Below are 19,231 nucleotides of genomic sequence, written 5' to 3'. Positions count from 1 at the left end.
AGAACCAAACATTATCCTGCTTTCTATGCTAAATCTGGCAGTTCAGGTCAGGAAGTATTTTAGGAAGGTTTCCTGGCAAGGTTTGATATATAATTACCCATACCTTTAAGTCTGGGGACAAAACAGTTTCTTTCTTGAGGTTTCTTCCAGCTGCTGGTTTTTTTTTTTTTTTCCTAAGAATGTTTTACTCTTTAGTATATATTTACTGATCCTGTGGTAAAAGGAATAACAGAACTGGAATAGATTTTAGACTGGTGCTTATCATCACAGCATTATTGGAGTGTTTGATCTGAAGAAAAAGATAATCTCATACTGTAAATCTCAGGAGGATGGTTGTGTTGTCATAGGGCAATGTTAGTTGTTACCTGCAATATACAGCAAAATAATATCCTTGAGGAATTGGCGAAAGGTGGGTGGATCACAACTTTGAAGTTTTATTCCTACTTCATTTAAGGCCTCTTCAACTCTTAGAATTCCAACCTTTTAATTGTCCTTTAAATAGTAGGGTACACATCTTCCTGAAGAAGATTTTGAAGAGTTATCAGAGGAATGTGGTATATGATTTTGCTGCTGCGATTGTTTTTTTAAAGTGTAGAGTTGTGTATTCATGGGAATATGAACCATTTAGCTTTGACTGGAGGGCAACAACACTAAGTTCAGCTAGAAACCCAGATGAATCAGATCGAACCTGTCTTAGCTAGTTTAAATGCACTGGATTCTTTTGCAGTTTATTTTAAGAATTGTTGGAGAAGGCTTTCAGTGAAAACTCTATTAGTGTTTTCTGTGTTTTGTGAGACTCTGCTACTTTACTGTGTATTTATCATATTCTCCCTTCTACCACTTGTGTGTTTATGCTCTTTTCTAGACTAGTTGTCAGCTGAGCGCTTCAGTGTCTTTCTATGACTAAAAGACTTTTAATGTTTTAAGTACATATGTATTTAAAACATAAAAAGTCTTTCAGTCATAGAATTTTTAAAGGATGCTTTAGCATACCCGTTGGAAAAAATAATGAATTAGGCTCCAGCTACTTCATTGGACATATCTTTTGAGTGTGGAAAGCATTGCACAAATACACTGTAATTTTCATAAAGTTTCCCCTCCATTTCATTTCAAATTAAGGTAAGACTGTGTGGCTCACTGATTGATGCATCATTTTCAGCAGCTTACTAAAAATCTTTAGATGATAAGCAACATTTAAATTGTTTGTGGTGAAAATGAGAAGTCCAACACCATAATACTGACGTTTTTAAAGCATAGCCCCTTATAGTAGCTGTAATCATAAAAAAAAATGTTACTGATAACACTTTTCTAACTGAACTAGAGTCCTTAACCCTGAGCATATAGCTATAGAACAGATGATGAAGTAGAAGGTTTTGAATGCATTGGTGGGATATTTAATTTCAGATCTTAGTTCACTTGAAGAACTATTTCTGAATGCGTGTAACTTTCTCATTGCCAAATTCTCTGTAGGTCCACCTGTGTTTACCATGCTCCACTTCTGCTCTTCTATTTGAAAGGAATTTGGCATGCGTTATTTATGAAGAATAATTGAACTGCCTCAGTTTAAAAATATGAATAATTGTTTAAACTGCCCCAAAAAACTTGCCTATATTCCCTTAACAAGATCATAAATTACAGAGGACCTATAAATATCAAATATGCAGCAGGTATTAAATCAGTGAGGTGACTTCTGATTTAGAAAAGTAAAATGGCTTTTTTCAGAAGCTAGTGTACAGGATATATAGAACTTTCAAAGGACAACTGAGGATCTTATTAACACAGCCTAATTAACCTCCCTCCTGTACAAGGTGAAGTGTTAGATGCTCTAATGAATGATGAAAAGTGTCAGAGATAGACAGAATTGGATCGATTTTCTTTTAATAATAAATAATCCTTCTAATTTATTCAGATGAAAGTAAATGTGTCTGCTGTGGCTTTGCTTTTGCCGTGTGCCAGGATTCAGCTCCGAGTGAATTCTTAGCAGAGGTCTAAGGCTTTGAAAATTGCTTTCTAATGGAAATGGCGACAGATCATTAACTACAATAGTATAAATGCATTGATTTAACATATGTATAGTCGTCCTAAGTTGCAAAATACGTAACATAGCATGTGCTGAGCATATAGGGAGTATCTTTGTGTTTTTAACTAATTAATGACATGATTCATACGATGTTAATCTTTCTTGAACATAGGGCCCCCGACAGTATTGGACAGGTATCATTCAGGGGCTGAGATACATTTGTAGTGTAGTGACACTGTGATCCCACTGTAATTGCTGTGCTGGAAGGGGACCAAGAAGCATTTAACATGCTGCATTTAATCACCAGTGAAATTACAGGGACACTGAAGTAGATAAGTTCTCCTGCTACCAAGTCATAGCAACTTCTGAATCGTAACAAACCATTACTAGATATGCTGGAAGGCTTTGTTTCCAATAAAAACAGAGAACCTGGGATTTTATACTCATATTTAATTAGCATCTGTGGTTTAATTATCTTTAAAATTAAATGTCTAATGCACATATGCTACATGAAAGCATTTTTTCTCCAAAATCCTTATTCTTCCATCATCAAAAGACAGATGAACAAAAATTACTTTCAAGAATTATGATTATTCTAGTGGTTTTTTTCAAGCATTGAGAATACATACCTGTATGAGGCAGCTGCACAGTTCTTATCATTGGTGAGCATCTGCATTAATAATACTGGTTCATTGTTCCTTAAAAAGTCTAGGTGGCATGCTAATACCGGTGAAACTGAGCATTTTGTATTGCCCTTTGGCAGATGTGTAGAGTAAAGCTAGTATTGGTTCTTAGTGTTTCTGGTCTCCTTTTGTTTTTTTTTTTCTTAAAGATGGGATGGGGAAGTTGGGAAGTGCCTGACAATCTGCTGGAAAAAGGAGGATTCTGTTACCAAAATGTCCATTATTTATTAGGTGTGCTGATCCAAGTTTCTTGGAAGAAGTTTGGTTTTGGAGACTGAGTATCTTGAGATCAGTCAAATTTTGGTATACTTCTTTTACTTTAACTCTTACTGACTGCAGAAAATTTTCACATGTAACTTGTTCTTGAATCTTCAGAGTGAGATTGATTGTCCTTTGATTCTGTTTATTCTGATCAGCTGCTGTGCATCTAACAGTAGTGTCTTTCAGATTTAGGGCTAGAATTCAGTTCCATTCTCTGAATGTGGTTTTGTATTGGTCATTTACTGGAAGAGGGGTGGGGTGGGAAACTCCAAATTTCCAGTGAAGACAGAGCAGAATGTACCTTTATTTGGTTGATACCATGCAATGTTATACTGCAAAATGGCAGGGAATAAAAGGAATAATTGATAGTATAGAGTATAAAATTGAGTTTATAAGATCCGGTGCTCTTCTTGAAGCAGATAAGGCCACTTCACACTTCATAAGAATGTAATGGAAGTACCATAAGAAAATAGAATCAGGGAAGCAATCTCTTCAGTTTTCATAATTAGTTACATACCAGTTGTGGCACACAATATGAGCACATACAGGATTTGAAATATGTGATTTTTGCTATTTAATGCCCATTGCTGGCTCTCAGTTTGCATTATGCACCTTTAACTGGAGATGCAGATATGTACCTCTCTGAGGTTGGGACCTTATAATGGTCTGTGTGCACATCTTTGTGAATGTTCAAATAGTTCTCTTTGCTGTGACGAGTTCTAGGCACAACAGCACAAGTAAGGGATGACGGTTTGGAGAGCCTCCAATGTGCATTTTATTTTACCCCTCCATGCAGTTTATTTCCTGCTTAAAATATAAATGAGTTAGAACTTCTGGGATTTCCATTTCTGTAAATTTCTTCCTCTTTCAGAGTCCCTGTATCATTGCTACTGCTTTCATGGCCATGTTGTTAAGGGAGTGTTTTTTCTCCTTTGGCAGCAGAGGCAATTTTAATACCCTCTCTTCTTTCAGACCAAACCCTGCAGAACTGTTGAGTGCAGTCGTTCTGTAGCCTCTGGGCTTGAAGTATCCTCTGCGTTTAGCTTAGTCTGCCACTTGACCTTCTGTGCTTGCTTCACCTTGTGGCTTCCAATCTACATAATAATTTTGTGTCACGCTTTAGTTAAATGGTTTCTTTTTGACAGATGGAAGTACCTTCAAAGAGGGTTTAACTACATATTCTGCCTCAGCGATAATGCCATTCTATTTGACTTGATTTATCTATAAATATGAATGTCTTTCTGAATACCAGCTTAAATTATGTACGAGTGGAAATTATAAATTATCTGTATATAAATGGCTTTCTAGGGATATTGTACATATAAAATGTATAGTGTGAGTAATTCTGGATTAGATGGTGTTCAGCATGAAGCTGATGTTTTATGAGGGAAATGTAGGAATTACCATAATATGTCCAGTTAAAAACTATGGTCATTTGATATCTGATTCAGAAACGTATCCCAAGCCAGCTGTGTCAGAAGGGTGTAGAAGCGTTGGGTATCAGCCTAAAGACTTGCAGTCTAAAACATGCAGTTCTCATTGCCAGGACTAACTTAGAATTCTAGCTTTGCTGTGCCTTTTACACCGCTAGAGTCATGATTTTGTTATGTATTCCTAGAAACAGAATTTGTATTGCCTTCCCTGAAAGTCATCCATAGCCGTCTTTTTCTTATGAAGTAGAAACACAGGGCTGTGTCGTGATCAAGACTGATATTTCAGAACTTTGAGTGTTTCAAGTAAAATTGTCTCTAGAAATAACAGATACTGCATATATATGATATATTTGAGAAGGTTGCCGGGAACAAAGGAATTTTACATTTTAGTGTTCCTCCATGGCGCTATGAGCGAATTCTGGAGTCACTGAGAAATTATTAAACTAGTGATGTGGTTAACATGTGCTTTGTGAGAGATCAGCGGTGTGCACGTTTGCTCAATTTTAAGTCTGGTGAGCGAACCCTTGCCTGCTGAAGAGATCCGAGCAATGACAGGAGGGATTTGCGGTGTAGCAAAAAGATGCCAAACATTTTACTTGACAGTCAGTGACCTACTAAATTTGATGTATATAAACTGTGTAATGCATTCTCTCCATAAAACTTTTACTGTAATTAAATACTGCATTTACACAAAGAAGCTGTTTGTTGATTTATGCTGTTACTCTGTCTTTGCTGTTTTGTTAATTCTAGTGTAATGTTGGTGTATCTGCTCTCACATAAGTGACTGTGTAAAAGAAACTAATAAAAAAACCACTCAAGGTTCAGATTCTCATCATAGTAGCAGCTTCAGACTGAGTTGGATGCCTTGAAAAGGCATATACAAGGATCAAAGAGAAAGTGATCCTTGAAACTGTAACAGTGTTACTTGACTTACAAGGTGTCTTGTCTGACAGTGCTGTCCTTTGGGAAAATTTCATGGGGTTTTGTGTGTTAGAAGTACATGGCCACCTTTTCTCTTTTTCACTGAGCTCTATGTTGTGTTTGCATCTGTGTTTTCCATTGTTGGTGTGCTGATAAGTAAATATTATATGAAGCTTTGGATTGATATTTAACAGCTGAGCTGGTTGATTATACCGTTGAAAACATTTGTCATTGCCCATTCCAATGTCATCAGTACAAACCAGCTGAACTTTGCCTTTCTTTTTCTTTGCTGCCCCTGGGGTTTAATGGCTTTGCAGAGAAGGTCCTGCCTGGCATATTGAGCTGCTCCAGAAGGTCTAACCCATAAGCAGTGAGTACTGAACTGCAGCACACTAATGCTGTAGGTGTTGACTCACCAAGCTGTTTTTAATTACGGTTCTCTTGAAGGCAGATAATCTGTGCAGACCATCAGCACATTGACTCTTTGGGTACCTACCAATCTGGTGATATGTTTGTAAGGCTACAAATGCTGGACTGCTTTTCTTTTCTTGGGAATTAACTTTTCTCCTGTGCACATACTGTTTGCATTTAAAACTAGCTTTCATGTGTCTGTGGCTCTTGCTATAGCTGGCAAGTAGTTATGCCTCAAATCTCCAGTGATACGTGTTCTTATAGAATTTTTGAGCCTGATGTAAACGAGCTTTCAGATGTGCATGAATTGAAAAGCATCTGTAGTGTTTTGATGTTTTGATACCAAGATATGATTGATAAAGTAAATCTGGATTTACTTTATTACTGGAAAGTCATTCAAAATAACTATGTGCAAATTTGGGCAGAGGGGATCGATCTATAATTCTGATCCTTGTTCATTTGTGATATAATTGCTTTGAAAAAATTGTCATTTTTTTTTTTTTTTGTCTCAAGGTAACAAGCAGGTTTTTTTGTAATTTGTGTGTTGTTAGACACAGATCTTCTCTCAGAATTCCATTCCTGTTTGGTTGGAGATAGAAAACAACTGTTTTAGTAGTCTCAATTGTTTCTTCGTATGCATTTTTCTAGAGAGAAAGGTGCAACTAATTTGGCTAAATGATATGTTCCAGCTGGAGAATGCCCTGGGGAGGAAAAAATGTCTTATGGGCATGGACAGTTTTGGTAGAACCTTGCCTGTTGATAGGTACTTTCAGACTTGCCCAGGATGGCCATTAGTGCCTGTAAATAATGGCAGAGTTGATTCAGGAATGCTGAACAAATCAAATATTGGGCAGTGTGCACAAAAACCAGTTTGTTCTTATCTAAAGATACTCCAACACGTAGAGTACTTTTGAGAATATTCTCCAGGTCACTTTGTAAAGGAGGTGTGATGTTAGATGTTAGAACTTTTTGTAAACTGGGGGAATCATAGTGTATTGCTTTGGGTATTTTCATGGGAGCCCTAGAGAGGTCTTATAATCTTAATTTTTAAATTTTTTTTTCTTATGGTGAGGCTGCTGACTTTCTGAGGTTTGAACACCTGTGGCATAATTGCATTTGAACTTTGTAGATATCTGGGAGGCTCAAGATATTGCTGGTGTTCTCCTTCTATTTTTCTCTCAGCTGAAGGTTGCTGCCCTCAAAGCTGAGCCACCCTTGTGGATCATGTGAGCTGTCCTAGTCCAAGTCAGTGCAAAGTCAGCCAGGTTATTTTAAATTACTGCTGCGTGCAGCTGTGGGTAGTAATGAACATCTTGATGTAATAACTCCTTAAACCCTTCCAGACAGACTTCCAAGAGCACATCTGTCTGTGTCCTTATAAGTACAATACTTTAATCTCTCCATTGCTGTATTGTATTCAGGATTTGTCAGGACTGCAGAGCTGTTGCCAAGGGGAGTCTAATATTCAAGTGGAATGTGTTGGTGCTTCCTATCTATCCTTATTATCACATTGCAGTACAAAGATATGGGGGATGAATGTGTAACACACACATTAAACGGCGAAGTGAGTTTATTTTCATATATGAGGTAAATGTGTAGAAGTCATATTTTGGAAACTCTTGGAAAGAGATTACTGTACAAAGTCTCTTTCCATACTCTTGTTTCTAGTTCAGCCACTTCTATTCACTTACCTTTGATTCCTAGCCATTTAATTTCCTACCTTCTCTGTACCCTTGCTTCATTCCCCCCAAAAAATTCCCTGTATTGATTAGAAATATAATGAATTTTTTAGCTCTATTTTTTTTTTTATTTTTTGCCCCAGGTCCAGCAAGACTATGAATCTCTGTTCCAAATGCTTTGCTGGTAAGTGCAGTAAAAGGTTTTGTGTTTCCCTTAGATTATTGAAACCACATTGTTGGCATCTCCCTTAGGACTTGTGCATGGGTTTCTCTTCCTTCAGTGTGTATATGTAATCACATTTTCCCCACTTTGGTGCTTCCTTTATTTGCTAATCAAGAATCCCTTGTGTAAATGTACCCATCAAACCTTGTTCTTGAAGTTTATGGAATTTAGGTACATGCTTGAACTACAGAGCTCAGTTGTCAGCACAGCTCCTGTATGGATGATGTGGTTTCCACAACACATAAGTCTGAATTGTAATTTGGAATTTTGTAGGATTTATTTTGTAGAAACCTCTGATATATAGAATGGATTAAAAAAAATAAAAGGAAAAGTTGGTATAGAACGCCTTGGTCCTTTCCTTTAACTTGCAGCCCTTGAACATTAAATCATCAGTAAGTCATCAGTAGGCTGTTCTAATTACTTCATATTATTTTCTCATTATAAGGTCATTGCTATTGTGTAAAATCTTAGGAATTGTTATTGACCTTGTCCTGTTAGCAGCTTCTAGCTCTGCCCTTCTGAATTAATTTTTTTGTATTCTTTAGTATTGTAAGCTTACTTTTAATTGTAATTGAGGTCCTGTCATAGCTCATGATTTTTAACTGCCTTGGGGCAACAGATAAATTTTTTAAAGTTTCAGCTTTTTTTTTTTTTTTTTTTTTTTTTTTAATTTTAAAGCTTTTTGAGCATTTTTTTTTTTTAAACAAAAAATGAATTTTGACTTAGATTTGAGATCTTGGGTTCAGCATCACTTCATTAAACAAACACATGAGAAATAAGGATTGTAAAAAGGTTGCTTAGCAAAATGTATTTCTCTGGCTGTTTTCCAAAGGCATGGGTCTCTCGAAAGCACGTATTGAAGAAAAATGTAAGCAATTTCTTGTACTCTTTCCCTACTGACCACAGTCACAAGCAAGTCCTTGATTTGACTCAGTAGGACTATTATACTCATATTAGCTCTGTAAATAACTTGTGTTTGTGTTCTCAGCAATGCAGGTGTTCTGATTCTGAGATATCAAAAGAGCCCATCCCTCATTTGCTGAGTTTAGCAGAGTACCCAACACTTCACAGCCAGCAGACCAGGCATTAGGCAGAGCATCTTTTCTTGTGGTTTTTACTGGTTTGGATTTTTTTGTTTGTAATTTTGTTTCTTTTTAACAAGAAGAAAAGTTCTTGGCTTCTATTCTGCAATTTTTTTGAAATGCCATTACCTCTGATAAAATTAATTTTTCCCTGCTGTAAAATTATAAGGTGAGACCTTGTGTGATTGGTGGGATCGGGGTGGGAGAGATTATGTTTTTAAATTTTCGAGGTGTTCCTTAGAGCCTATTTATTTTAATGATATAAGTCTTTGGAAGAGTTTTAGTAACTTAAAGAGCTCCTAGTGGTTTGAATAAAGGTACTGTAGAAGGTACTGTGGAAAAAGACAAATTTACTCTGTCGTCTTTAGATCTTAAATATGGTTCCTTCAACAAATAGTATTGAAATAACCAGTTCTGTTGGAGTCATAAGTCAAAACCTCTCAGTGTCATCATTCCAATATAAAAGTGTTTTTCTATTTTTTTGGTTTTTTTCCCCCTGATGTTACTGAAATATTTTTAGTGTATTTTCTGTACTGGATTTCTAGCTACGTATTGATATAGAAAGATGTGTACTCCTGTTTCTGAAAATTTAACCACCACGGGTAGCAAGATTTTAGGCAAGTAAAGTGTTGAAAGATGTTTTTCACTGTTTCAAGCACTCCAGAGAAAGGATGTGAAAAATAGTTCCTCTTTTTTCTCTTTTAATATGACAGGTTGTTTATTCAAATATGTTGAAGCAGAGGGAAAATTTCAAAATATTATTTCTCTTGACCGTCATTTCCCTTTTCTTTTATTTCAGAAAAAAGAAATCCACACAATGAAAAAGGTTAGTAACTCTTTAAATTACTTTTTTTTGTTAATTTTTTTTCTAGACAGAAGAATCCAGTCTTCCTTAAAAAAAAAAAATTGAGACACAGCAGGGAAGACCCTTACATTTGTGTAAGCATTCCTTTTTTACATATATCAGGGGAGAAGGGCGACAAGTCCTTAAGGGATGAAACCTTCTGTTTACAGTGCAGTATGATTTATTCGTGGAACACCCCTATCTTGGCAGGTTTTTCAGACTTTCTGAAGTATCAACAAGTTTGTAAATACATGATCATGAAATCTTTGCTGCTGCATTTCCTGTCTTCCCCATTGTTCCGGTTCTGCCAGGACAGGGTTAATTTCTGCAGTAGCCAGGAGGGGGCTTGGCTGGGGCAGGAGGTTATTCTGTACCTCTGTACCACCTCAGCTCATTGCCAGGGGTGGGGGAAAGGGACACTCCTCCAGGGAGAAGGGGTTGCCTTCCAGTCAAGAAAGTCTGGCAAGGGGAGTGGTTGGGTAATGCCAGTTCTGAGCATTCTGCATGTGAACCATTCTCCTCTCTCTGGTACGTTTTTGTTATTAATATTTTCGCTGTTAATGTTCGTTTTCTTACCTCATTGCTGTTTCTAGTAAATTGTTGTTATCTCAGCCTGTGATCTTTACCTTTGTGCCTCCAATTCTCCTCTCCAGCCTGCCACAAGGGGAGGGGGAAGTGAAGGAAGCAGCTTGTGGTTTGGAGTTTCAGTGGGACACTAAATTCTGGAGTACCATTCCTAAACCATGACACCCATCCCTTGGGGAAAAAATGGTCAAGTTTGACATCCATCAGATTAATTAGCCCAGAACTGGAGCAAAGGGTAAAATCAGTTTGCCTTATTGTTTGACCAGATGCTTCTGTTTTCTAAATTTATTATCAAAATAAATTCACTGAAATTTCACTCACATTTCTCCAAAGATGAGACACACTGAAAAAGCAGCTAGATAATATAGCAGGGACACTGGCATTCCTTGCTTTCACTATCTTTTGTACTTTTTCTTATATTAAATGTGGGAATACTGCTCCCAAGTTATTACAGAGAGATTAAGTTATTCAGTTTTCTATGGCAAGAATGAGCTGCATACTGCAGAGATACATGCTTGTATCAGCTCTTTGCCTGCAACTGCCCAGTGCTTTGATCTAGATCCAGAAAGTTTACTAAGCTCTTCTGTAAAACCACAAAATTGCTGTTCATTTGCCGCAGACTAGTCCTTAGCTTGCGCATAAGAGTTGATAAATTATGTAGAAGAGCTTGAAGTTAGTTATCCTCTTCAGCTGTCTTTGCCTCCTCTTCACACCATCTGCCTGTTCCAGTAAGGAATACCTGACTTGTTTTACTTAAAGCCTGTAGAAGCAACAGACTCTGAAGTGTTCAAGAGCATCTCTGAAATAATTTCAAATTAATTGTACTTCTGCAAAGTACTTCACAACATTCTGTCTCCAATTCAGTCCTGACCATGGGATCAATGCCTCAGAGTCTCCAGATACAGAACAAGTGTAAGCCTACATATTGAAGTGCTTCAAATAAATATGCTCCTTAGGTAGTGAACACTAGTTGCTTCAGACTTCCCATGCATCTAGAATACAAATGCAATAAAGCGATGTGGGTTTTGGAGGTTTTTTTGGTGGGTTTTTTTGGTCAGAATATAGGCTGGTAAGTAAAAAAATGTAAATTATGGCCAAGTATCTCCCTTAGTGACATGGCATCTTTCAAGAATGCTGCAGCCTTTTCTTCTTTCAATCCAGTAAGCTGCGAATTCCGAGTGATTAATTGCAGAACTGTGATGAGTTAAAATTTTCAGAAGTACTCTTTATTAACCTATCTCTGCTCCCATTAGGTTTATGGAAGTTCTAGTATCAGCTTCAGGCAGGGACATTGTTTGAGTACTTTTTGAAATGCCACTTGATAAAGTAAGATCTTTCAGGCAGGAATTCTGCATTCATGGGAACAGCACCTGTTAACTCAAGAATTCAATTTTAATTGGAACCTCTGGGAACTGTCACAGAATGAACTATTACAGAGTAAGAACAAAAATTTAAATAGAGAAAATGGTAAGAATACACTTTCTACTTACATCATCCCCCAAAAATACAGTCTATCTTCAATCCATTTGATGGTGAGCCTGGAAGGATTAATTTATGTTATCCTCCTATCAGCAATGGAAAGAGAGGTACAGGAAGTGGATTTCAGCTTGTTCAGTAGTGTGTGAAGCTAAAGGTAAGTGAAGCGCTGGATGGCCTGGTGGAGAGATGCGATTACAAAACTGAAAGAAGATAAAATATGATTAGACTATTCTTGGATTTGTGAATCAAAATAATAGGCATTCTGTCTGAACATGTAATTGAAACTTCTAGAGGTGGCTATCCATCCCTTAATCCAACTGTGCAATATTTATATTCATGTTGTGCAAAGTACTAGATCAGCGTCACTGAAATTGAAAAAATAACTCAGCCATAAAACGCAAGAATTGTCTGAGTTTTAGGGGCTTCCGCTCATAGTTTGGTCTTCAATTTAGGTTGAAATAAAATACATTTTTTAATTACTGGATTATTTATGAGTAAAAAATAAGAATTTTTCAATCTTCATTATACTAACAGAAAGTCAGTATTGCTAGAACTGCATCTGTATTTTCAACGCATGCTTCACTGTATGCTAGGTTATTACGAAATTTTGAAACGTCAGTAGTATTTTTATGTTCCTGAATAGAAAAGATCTAATAAGGAGTGAAAAAGAAAAATGGTCATTAATATGTATATATTGGCTGAGTCTAGAAGTCTCAGCTTATTCACCTATTGCCTGAACTCAGATGTCTGACTATAGAGTTACTTCATATTTTTGCATATCTTAACCTTCCTCCTTTGTTGAGCAGACCTTTATTTTGTCATGCTTAAATAACATGCAGTTTTTGGAACTTACAGAATTGCCATTTTTTTGTGTCTCAAGACTTACTGAGTAGTACAATTTCCTTTTCTCTCAGTTTTTGTAAATCTTGGGAGCTCTTTAGAACTTGTCTGTTATTGCTGCCATGTCTGGCAGTAATGACTCCTATTGTAAGCGTGAGCTGGCAAAAATCAGCGTTCCTGCCTAAATAGATTTTGCTGTTAATTAACTGCTAATTTGATTCTTAGTCAAGCTTTCAGCCCGCTTACTGGAAGCCTTTTCAGCAGGTGTATCTTGCATATTTGCATAAAATGCTCAAATTAGGCTTTTTTGCTCTACCCTATTGTATGGTAATTACTATATTATGCTTCATTCAGCATTGTGTTCATAAAGTTTTCAGTCCTAAATGAATGATACTAATCTGTTACGCTTGTATTTTTCATACGCTTCTAATTTCTGATGTGAATCCACAAGTTTTGGTACTTTGTTAGAAAAACAGCAAGAAGTGTTTCCAGAAATTTGAAAACATCACTAAGAACTAGTTTTCTTTGCCGTTACACAAGACATTTCAGTATGGTATTCCCTTTGTTGGCTCATAAAGGAAGCCAGTGCCTCAATATTGTTGCTTCATTAGGTTAGAATTTGCTGCTGTATTCACATTTTTGTATTTTGAAGTACATGGATTGCTTGCTACAGAAAATGGCCCTCACTAGCTAGAGTTTGAAAGTAGTCAAGCTTCATCTTTAACTTCTGTTACACAGTCAAACTTGCAGCTGAATATTTCTTTGGAAAATTGTATAGCTGTTACAGTGGCAACAAAAATGTTTTTTATTTCTAGATCACCTTCTAGTAAAGAATGTAACATTTCAGATATAACCATAGTTATTGTTTGGCATACATTCAATTTCTTTTTTGTACTCAGTACCAAAGAATTTCTAAATGTGTAAACCTGGTAGGAAAAAAGATGTCTTAGTGTAATTAGTAAGCTTGAAATATGAGATGTGTGCTTAGCTTGTAAAAGAGAGTCACCATGAAATGGAATTAAGAAAAAAATTGGATAAACTGCTTCAGTTTACGCTTGATTTGCCCTGCTGACCCAAATCATTCCTTTTATTCTGTTACTACGCATTATTCCTTGGCTTTAAAAAAATGGAAAAGAAAATTAAAAATCTAGTAGTAGCTCTATTTGGATTGTTAAAACACAGCAAGATCTTGTGGAAATGTTAGGAAGGGATTTTTAGTTGACAACTTTTACCCTAACCTGTCTTAAAGGTTTGGAGGGGAAATACAAATCAGGATAAAATTCATTTATTCAAATACAATTGTATGATCCAAGCTAAGAACTAATCATTTTACATTTGACAAAAGTAAACATCAGCTAAATCACCCAGCGTATTCATACAGTACCTTCCTAGGTCTCAGTATATACAGAAGAGTTGCAAATTCGGGAGAGAGGGATTCCTGAAGCTTTCTAGCCTTGCTGGAGTAAAATACAGATCACATGTTGTGTGAAGTTAGCAAAACATTACTTGAGGGGTGCATATGTACATTGTCGTGGCATGGAAGCTGCAGAGTACTGTGCTCCTATGTTGCTTTGTGTCAATGCTGGTATGATTTGGCTGTGCATTGTGTAAAAAGGTGTGGAAGACTCTGTGTAAAAGGCACAGCCCTCACCTTCCTGGGACCTGGCTCTGTAAAGGCATTGTGTGCGCAGCAGTGCAATGAAGGGTGTCAGCAGGGCCAATGGCTCAGCTGCTGGTTTGATGTTCTCAATTATTTTGTCCTTTTTCATCCTCCTTTAACTTACCCAGGATGAAATAGTGGGAAGGGACAATCACTGATGGAGGACAGACCCATGAAGTTTCTATGCAATTGTTAGTGGAAGAAAGAATTTCTTTCACAGCTGTCACTCAAATGTTGTATTGTGATTTTTCTTTTTCTCTTTTCTTTCTGGCTGCTTTAAGTTCATGGGGCATTATCCTGTCACATAAGTGTCTTTTCACCAACACAGTCTAGTAAAATTGAATGCCTTTTAATTAATAACTATTAACCATTTTACAGTCAATCCTGTCAGCAAACTACCCTGTAGGACATTAGTGGCTGTTGGATTGCACCTTGCAAAATTCAATCTAGTTGACTGGGGCTCATTTGTTAAAAATATAAATTTCACTCATGCAAAAATATGACCTTTTCTCAGCACTGGCTACTTGAACAGCCAACCAAAGAGTCTTAATTTAATTTTTTGCTCTTTCTTGACAAGACATCACTGATGTTTTCCATGTGTTTCCTTTTTCTTATCTCAGGAGATTGCCAGTCCCATTGTATAGATTGATCTACAAGCAAAGAAAAATACTCAAGCCCTTTTTTCCTCAGACTTACGTTATTTTTAGTTTTTCATAGCTTGTTTTCTAGTATGCTTTTTTTTTTCTTTATGATAAAGCCAGTTTCTTTCTCTTTTCTTAATATCTTGTTCCCATTCTAACTCGTAACCTTTCCAAATGATTCGTTGAAGCACCAGCTGTAATTTAGTCTCTTGTGTATAGGTTCTGTGTTGCTGTAAAAAAAATGTTTAGAAATATGACTTAATTGCCATGATGTTTGCACTTTGCCAGCATGAAAGTGGAGTTACCTATTGAGGATGTGCAACCCATGGGTTTAATTTATTTAACTTTTTTATGACTTCATTCTCTTATAAATGTGTGCAAAAGATAGAAGAAGAAATGGTATTCTTTTTTTTCTATTTTAGCCATTTGCTTGATTTATGGAAAAGTCTGTGCTCTGTTTTGTGTATTTGCTCATTTGGAACCATTCTATAGTTTATAGAGACACTAGTGATTTGTTCCTTAGCCTCCCTGTGGAGTTTGTTCCATATTACAATCTAATTCCATGTCCGTGTCGTGCACTCCTGAGCTGTTAATTTGTACATTTCGATGCAGTTTGTTTCATCGTGTTTTTGTAATCCAAACTGAATCTAACGAGCTATGTGCTTTGGGGACCCAGCCTTGCCTTGCCAATTAGAACAAGTGGTTACTGAGAGAGAGCATGTTTTAAATAAAACATGGCACCTGGTGAGGGACCAGCAGCCTTTGGGGAATAAAAAGAGGATATTTAACTCTTTCTGACTGAGGAGAGAGGGCAATATCACAGTGTGCGTTTTAGAAACATTCAACTCATTCCTTTAAAAAGTATTATGCAGATTCATGGTTTGTATTTTAAATGAAATGTAGTTTGCCATTGGAGATGCGTTAGGCACTACTGCCTGCAGAGTATTTAGGAATTCATACGGATATCTGTCGAGCTGACTGCATGTTTTCTGGGATTCTGATTGCTACTGCCACATCAAAATTGTACAGGACCAGCAGCTACCTTTTTCTTTCCCCTTGTACTGCTACACAAGAGGCTGAGAGAGAGCAGGAGGAGTGCAAGATGGTGAAAGAGCTGATTTCAGAAGGTGTTTTACAAGGGAAGGAGTCTAGAAGCAGCATTTGTTTAGTTAGAGCGCAATGGCTATGTGCTCGATGACCAAGAGGAAGTTAGTATTTTGAGATAGCTGGGCAGGTGTGTGTTTATGATCAATATTTGTGATCACTGAAGAAATTATCCAGCATTCTACTGATCTTCAAACTAGCTAAACTTCCTGGTGAATTCAAGCAAGACACAACAGTGATTTAGGAAGTTAGCTCTACTTTGCAATTCGTTTTTGTGTTCTACCCCCAGCATTTCCTTTCCTCTTGTCATTGCTCTTAACTTGCACATCTACACGCTTGAGCATCTCCAAATGGAAGTAGTTACTGTCCAATAGCAACTCTTAGCTAAGGACAGTGAGAAAGAATTTAGGTGAACAGTCACGGCAGTTAACCAGACAACATTTCAGCAGTCCTTGCATACACAAGCAAGGCAAGACCAAGAAAGATTTCCCTTCTGAAAACCTTTTTGTTGAGCAGCTAGCTGCAAGGGAAGTCCAGCTGTTTGCTAAGGTGATTTAAGCCGTTAGGGAAAGCAGGTGTATGGGGCAAATGTGATCTGCATAATAGAACAAAATGTAAGTGATGACTTTTCAGTTCTTTAGTCATTTCATATGAAGGAAATGTGATCTAACAGCTAGACAGGTAAGTAGGATCCTGACCTGAATTCCTTTTCACAGTCAATGAGGAGTTTTTGTGATACTAGCCAAGTGGGGTTTCTTGTCTTGCACTTCTGTTTCTCATCATTTACTGAGAGATGTACTGTTTCCCTGCTGATTTTGGAATACCTGATTTTGGATTGGCCTTTCATACCCTTGAGGAATGTATGCAGTTAGGGACCTTTTATTCCTTTATTTTGTCTTAGCCTTCAGAAGTCTTAGGCAAAGTTTTGGAATTTCATTTCTTTTCTGTATGTGTCTTTTCTGCAGTTGAATTTTTGTTCTTCATCTTCTTGACACTTTTATCTTCAGTCCATTTTGTTTCTCCTCTTAATTTAAAGGAAATCATACTGCACTGCTACTTTTAATGCGTACCATTTCTTTTAAAACTTTTTAATGCTTTTTCCTAATGGAGTCTGCAAACATGCCAGTCATTGTTTATTCCTACCAGTCTTCTTATATTTATTGCAAAATATTCTCACAAAGTTAGTCACCAGAGGGCAAACTGCTCATGCAGATTCAGTCAGTACAACTATAACTTCCTGCTTTTTTTTAAAAAAAGCCCAACAGTCTATGAGTGAGTTTCCATGAAGTATTAATTAAATGAGAAGTTCAGTGACTGTTGTCTTCAGAGATAAAGAAGTTATAATTTTACACTGAATGAGATGGATTTTTTTTAAAGGTAAAATTTAAACTGTTGGACTAATTTGCTAGCACTGGGGGAAAATACCCCTTTAGATAATTCTTCTTCCTTGTTATCACATTTAATATCCCTTACTAAATAAGTGATTAAATATCACTTATTAGGGAGAAAAAAGTAGCTTAAAACAGTTTTCAGCAGGAGTGTCTTTGTCCTTAATTTTAAGTAGATGCCTCTCTATTATGAGGGCAGGTGTGTGTGTAATCATATGCTGGAAATACAGATAACACCTTTCTTGAAAAGTCACCTGAAATAACTGCATCTCTAGTAGTTGAACCTGTAAGATTTTGATCCTTTCCTTTGCAGAAAGCGTAGGCTGTTGACTGAATCTGGAACTGAAGATTTAGGAAATTATAAGACAGGTTATAGTGCTGAAATAATTAATTCAGTCTGTGTGTTTGCATTGTAACTGTCTTTTAATTATGATAAAAGGATGAGAGTATGGGAAAGCACAAGATTACTGGCCTAATCTCCTGGTTTAAATCAAAGGTCATTAAATATCATCTAGGTAAGCTCTGGTTGCTGAAAATTTCTCCTTTAAATAACTCCTCTGTCTTGATGTGAGGATGCTGAATGCACCATGGTGGGTCGTATTTCTAATGAATAGACCCCCTCACTATTAAGTAATATGAAGGTATGCCTTCTTAATTGCAACATTACAGAGATGACATTTGCACATTGAGCTGAATAGAGAATAATTATTTTCTTTAGAGAATTTCTTTAAAGAACTCATTAGCCCCCTAGTGCTTCAAGAAAACAAGTAGTTTACCATCTTGACATTTTTGTGAGTCAGAGGTGATGATATTCTTGTTCACTATACATAGATAAGAATCTAAAGCACAAATGTCAAACATCCACAGACACTGGATCAACTATCAACTTTGAGAAGCCTTGGAACTACAGTCCTTTCTTCATCTCCCTTCCCCAAGACATAAATTTTTTTGATGCTTTAAGCGTTAAAAGTACACACCTCCCAATCTCTAAGGAACTGCAAATGTATTTAATGGTTCTCTTGGTGAACCTAAGAATAACTTGGAATATCCTGAAAATAAATACAGTAAATACATTACAAAAGTCATGTCAAAATTCTGTAGCAGAGAAAGTAGGTAGAATTGCGTTCTTTGATTTTTCTTTGGAATCTTCCTTGGGGTTAAAACAAAGTCAAGGGCAGAAAGGAGCTGAGCATTCTGTAAAATTCTAATTACACATTTTGAATGTCTTTCATTCTATCCAGTAAGGAAGTTAAGGGTCCTCTGAAAGAGAAGTTCTGTGACTTGCATGCATTATGAAAGCAATTTAAAGTTAAATAAAGAGGTCAGATCACAAGTGTAAAAAAATGATTAGATCAGGCACTTCTTTATTTCACACTGCTTGACTTTTCAAGCTCAGTGTAGGATTTTGTCATCCTGTAATGCCACCCCTCCATCTTCTAGTATAAATAAATGCAGTTATGTGGAACTGTTAACTGTTACTGGGCCAAAGCATTTGGACACCATGAATCAGGAATGTTGATTCTGAGCTCTTGGGTTGCAGTCAGGTTGGACCCAGATGTCATGGTTGATCAGAAGTTCTGAATCTGATCAAGTAATCTGACTGGGGTTTTCTATGGAGTCCATCTTCTGAGATTCCTCTTTTCTTGCTACAACAAAAGCAGCTCTATTTATAGTCTTCAGAACATAATGCAAGATTTTTTTCTCTCTCTTATGCATTAAGGCTTCTGATCAGAAAAATGTGGAAGGAGGCTCTGGTTTGTATATTTTAACTACTAGTGCTACCTGCTTTTTAGCTGTTTATTACTTGAATAAGTGAACAGATGAATTGCATGGTGTGCAGGTTAATGATCCAGTGTATAAGGAAGAACCATGGAGCTTTCTAAACATTTATTTTGTATTTGTGTACATTTATCTACATTAATAGTTTAGCAACATTGGTAGCATTTTTATTAGGTTCCAGCTACTAAATTATGCTCC

General features: G+C 36.6%; 1 protein-coding gene across 2 annotated transcripts in view; it reads left to right on the top strand.

Moving 5' to 3' along the window:
- The window catches only part of ZFAND3 (zinc finger AN1-type containing 3), a 136,945-nt gene that overhangs the window by 26,304 nt on the left and 91,410 nt on the right, over nt 1–19,231 (top strand). For both annotated transcript variants that reach the window (XM_040058102.2, XM_040058101.2), the window contains exons 2-3: nt 7,552–7,592; nt 9,513–9,539. In XM_040058102.2, coding sequence (XP_039914036.1) covers nt 7,565–7,592; nt 9,513–9,539 — 55 coding nt within the window. In that variant the 5' untranslated portion in view covers nt 7,552–7,564. The remainder of the gene's footprint in view (nt 1–7,551; nt 7,593–9,512; nt 9,540–19,231) is intronic.

The sequence above is a fragment of the Hirundo rustica genome, chromosome 3 (genome assembly GCF_015227805.2).
Source record: "Hirundo rustica isolate bHirRus1 chromosome 3, bHirRus1.pri.v3, whole genome shotgun sequence".
Taxonomy (NCBI): Eukaryota; Metazoa; Chordata; class Aves; order Passeriformes; family Hirundinidae; genus Hirundo; species Hirundo rustica.
Note: the sequence above shows the minus strand (reverse complement) of the source record. Positions and strands in the feature narration are given on the sequence as shown.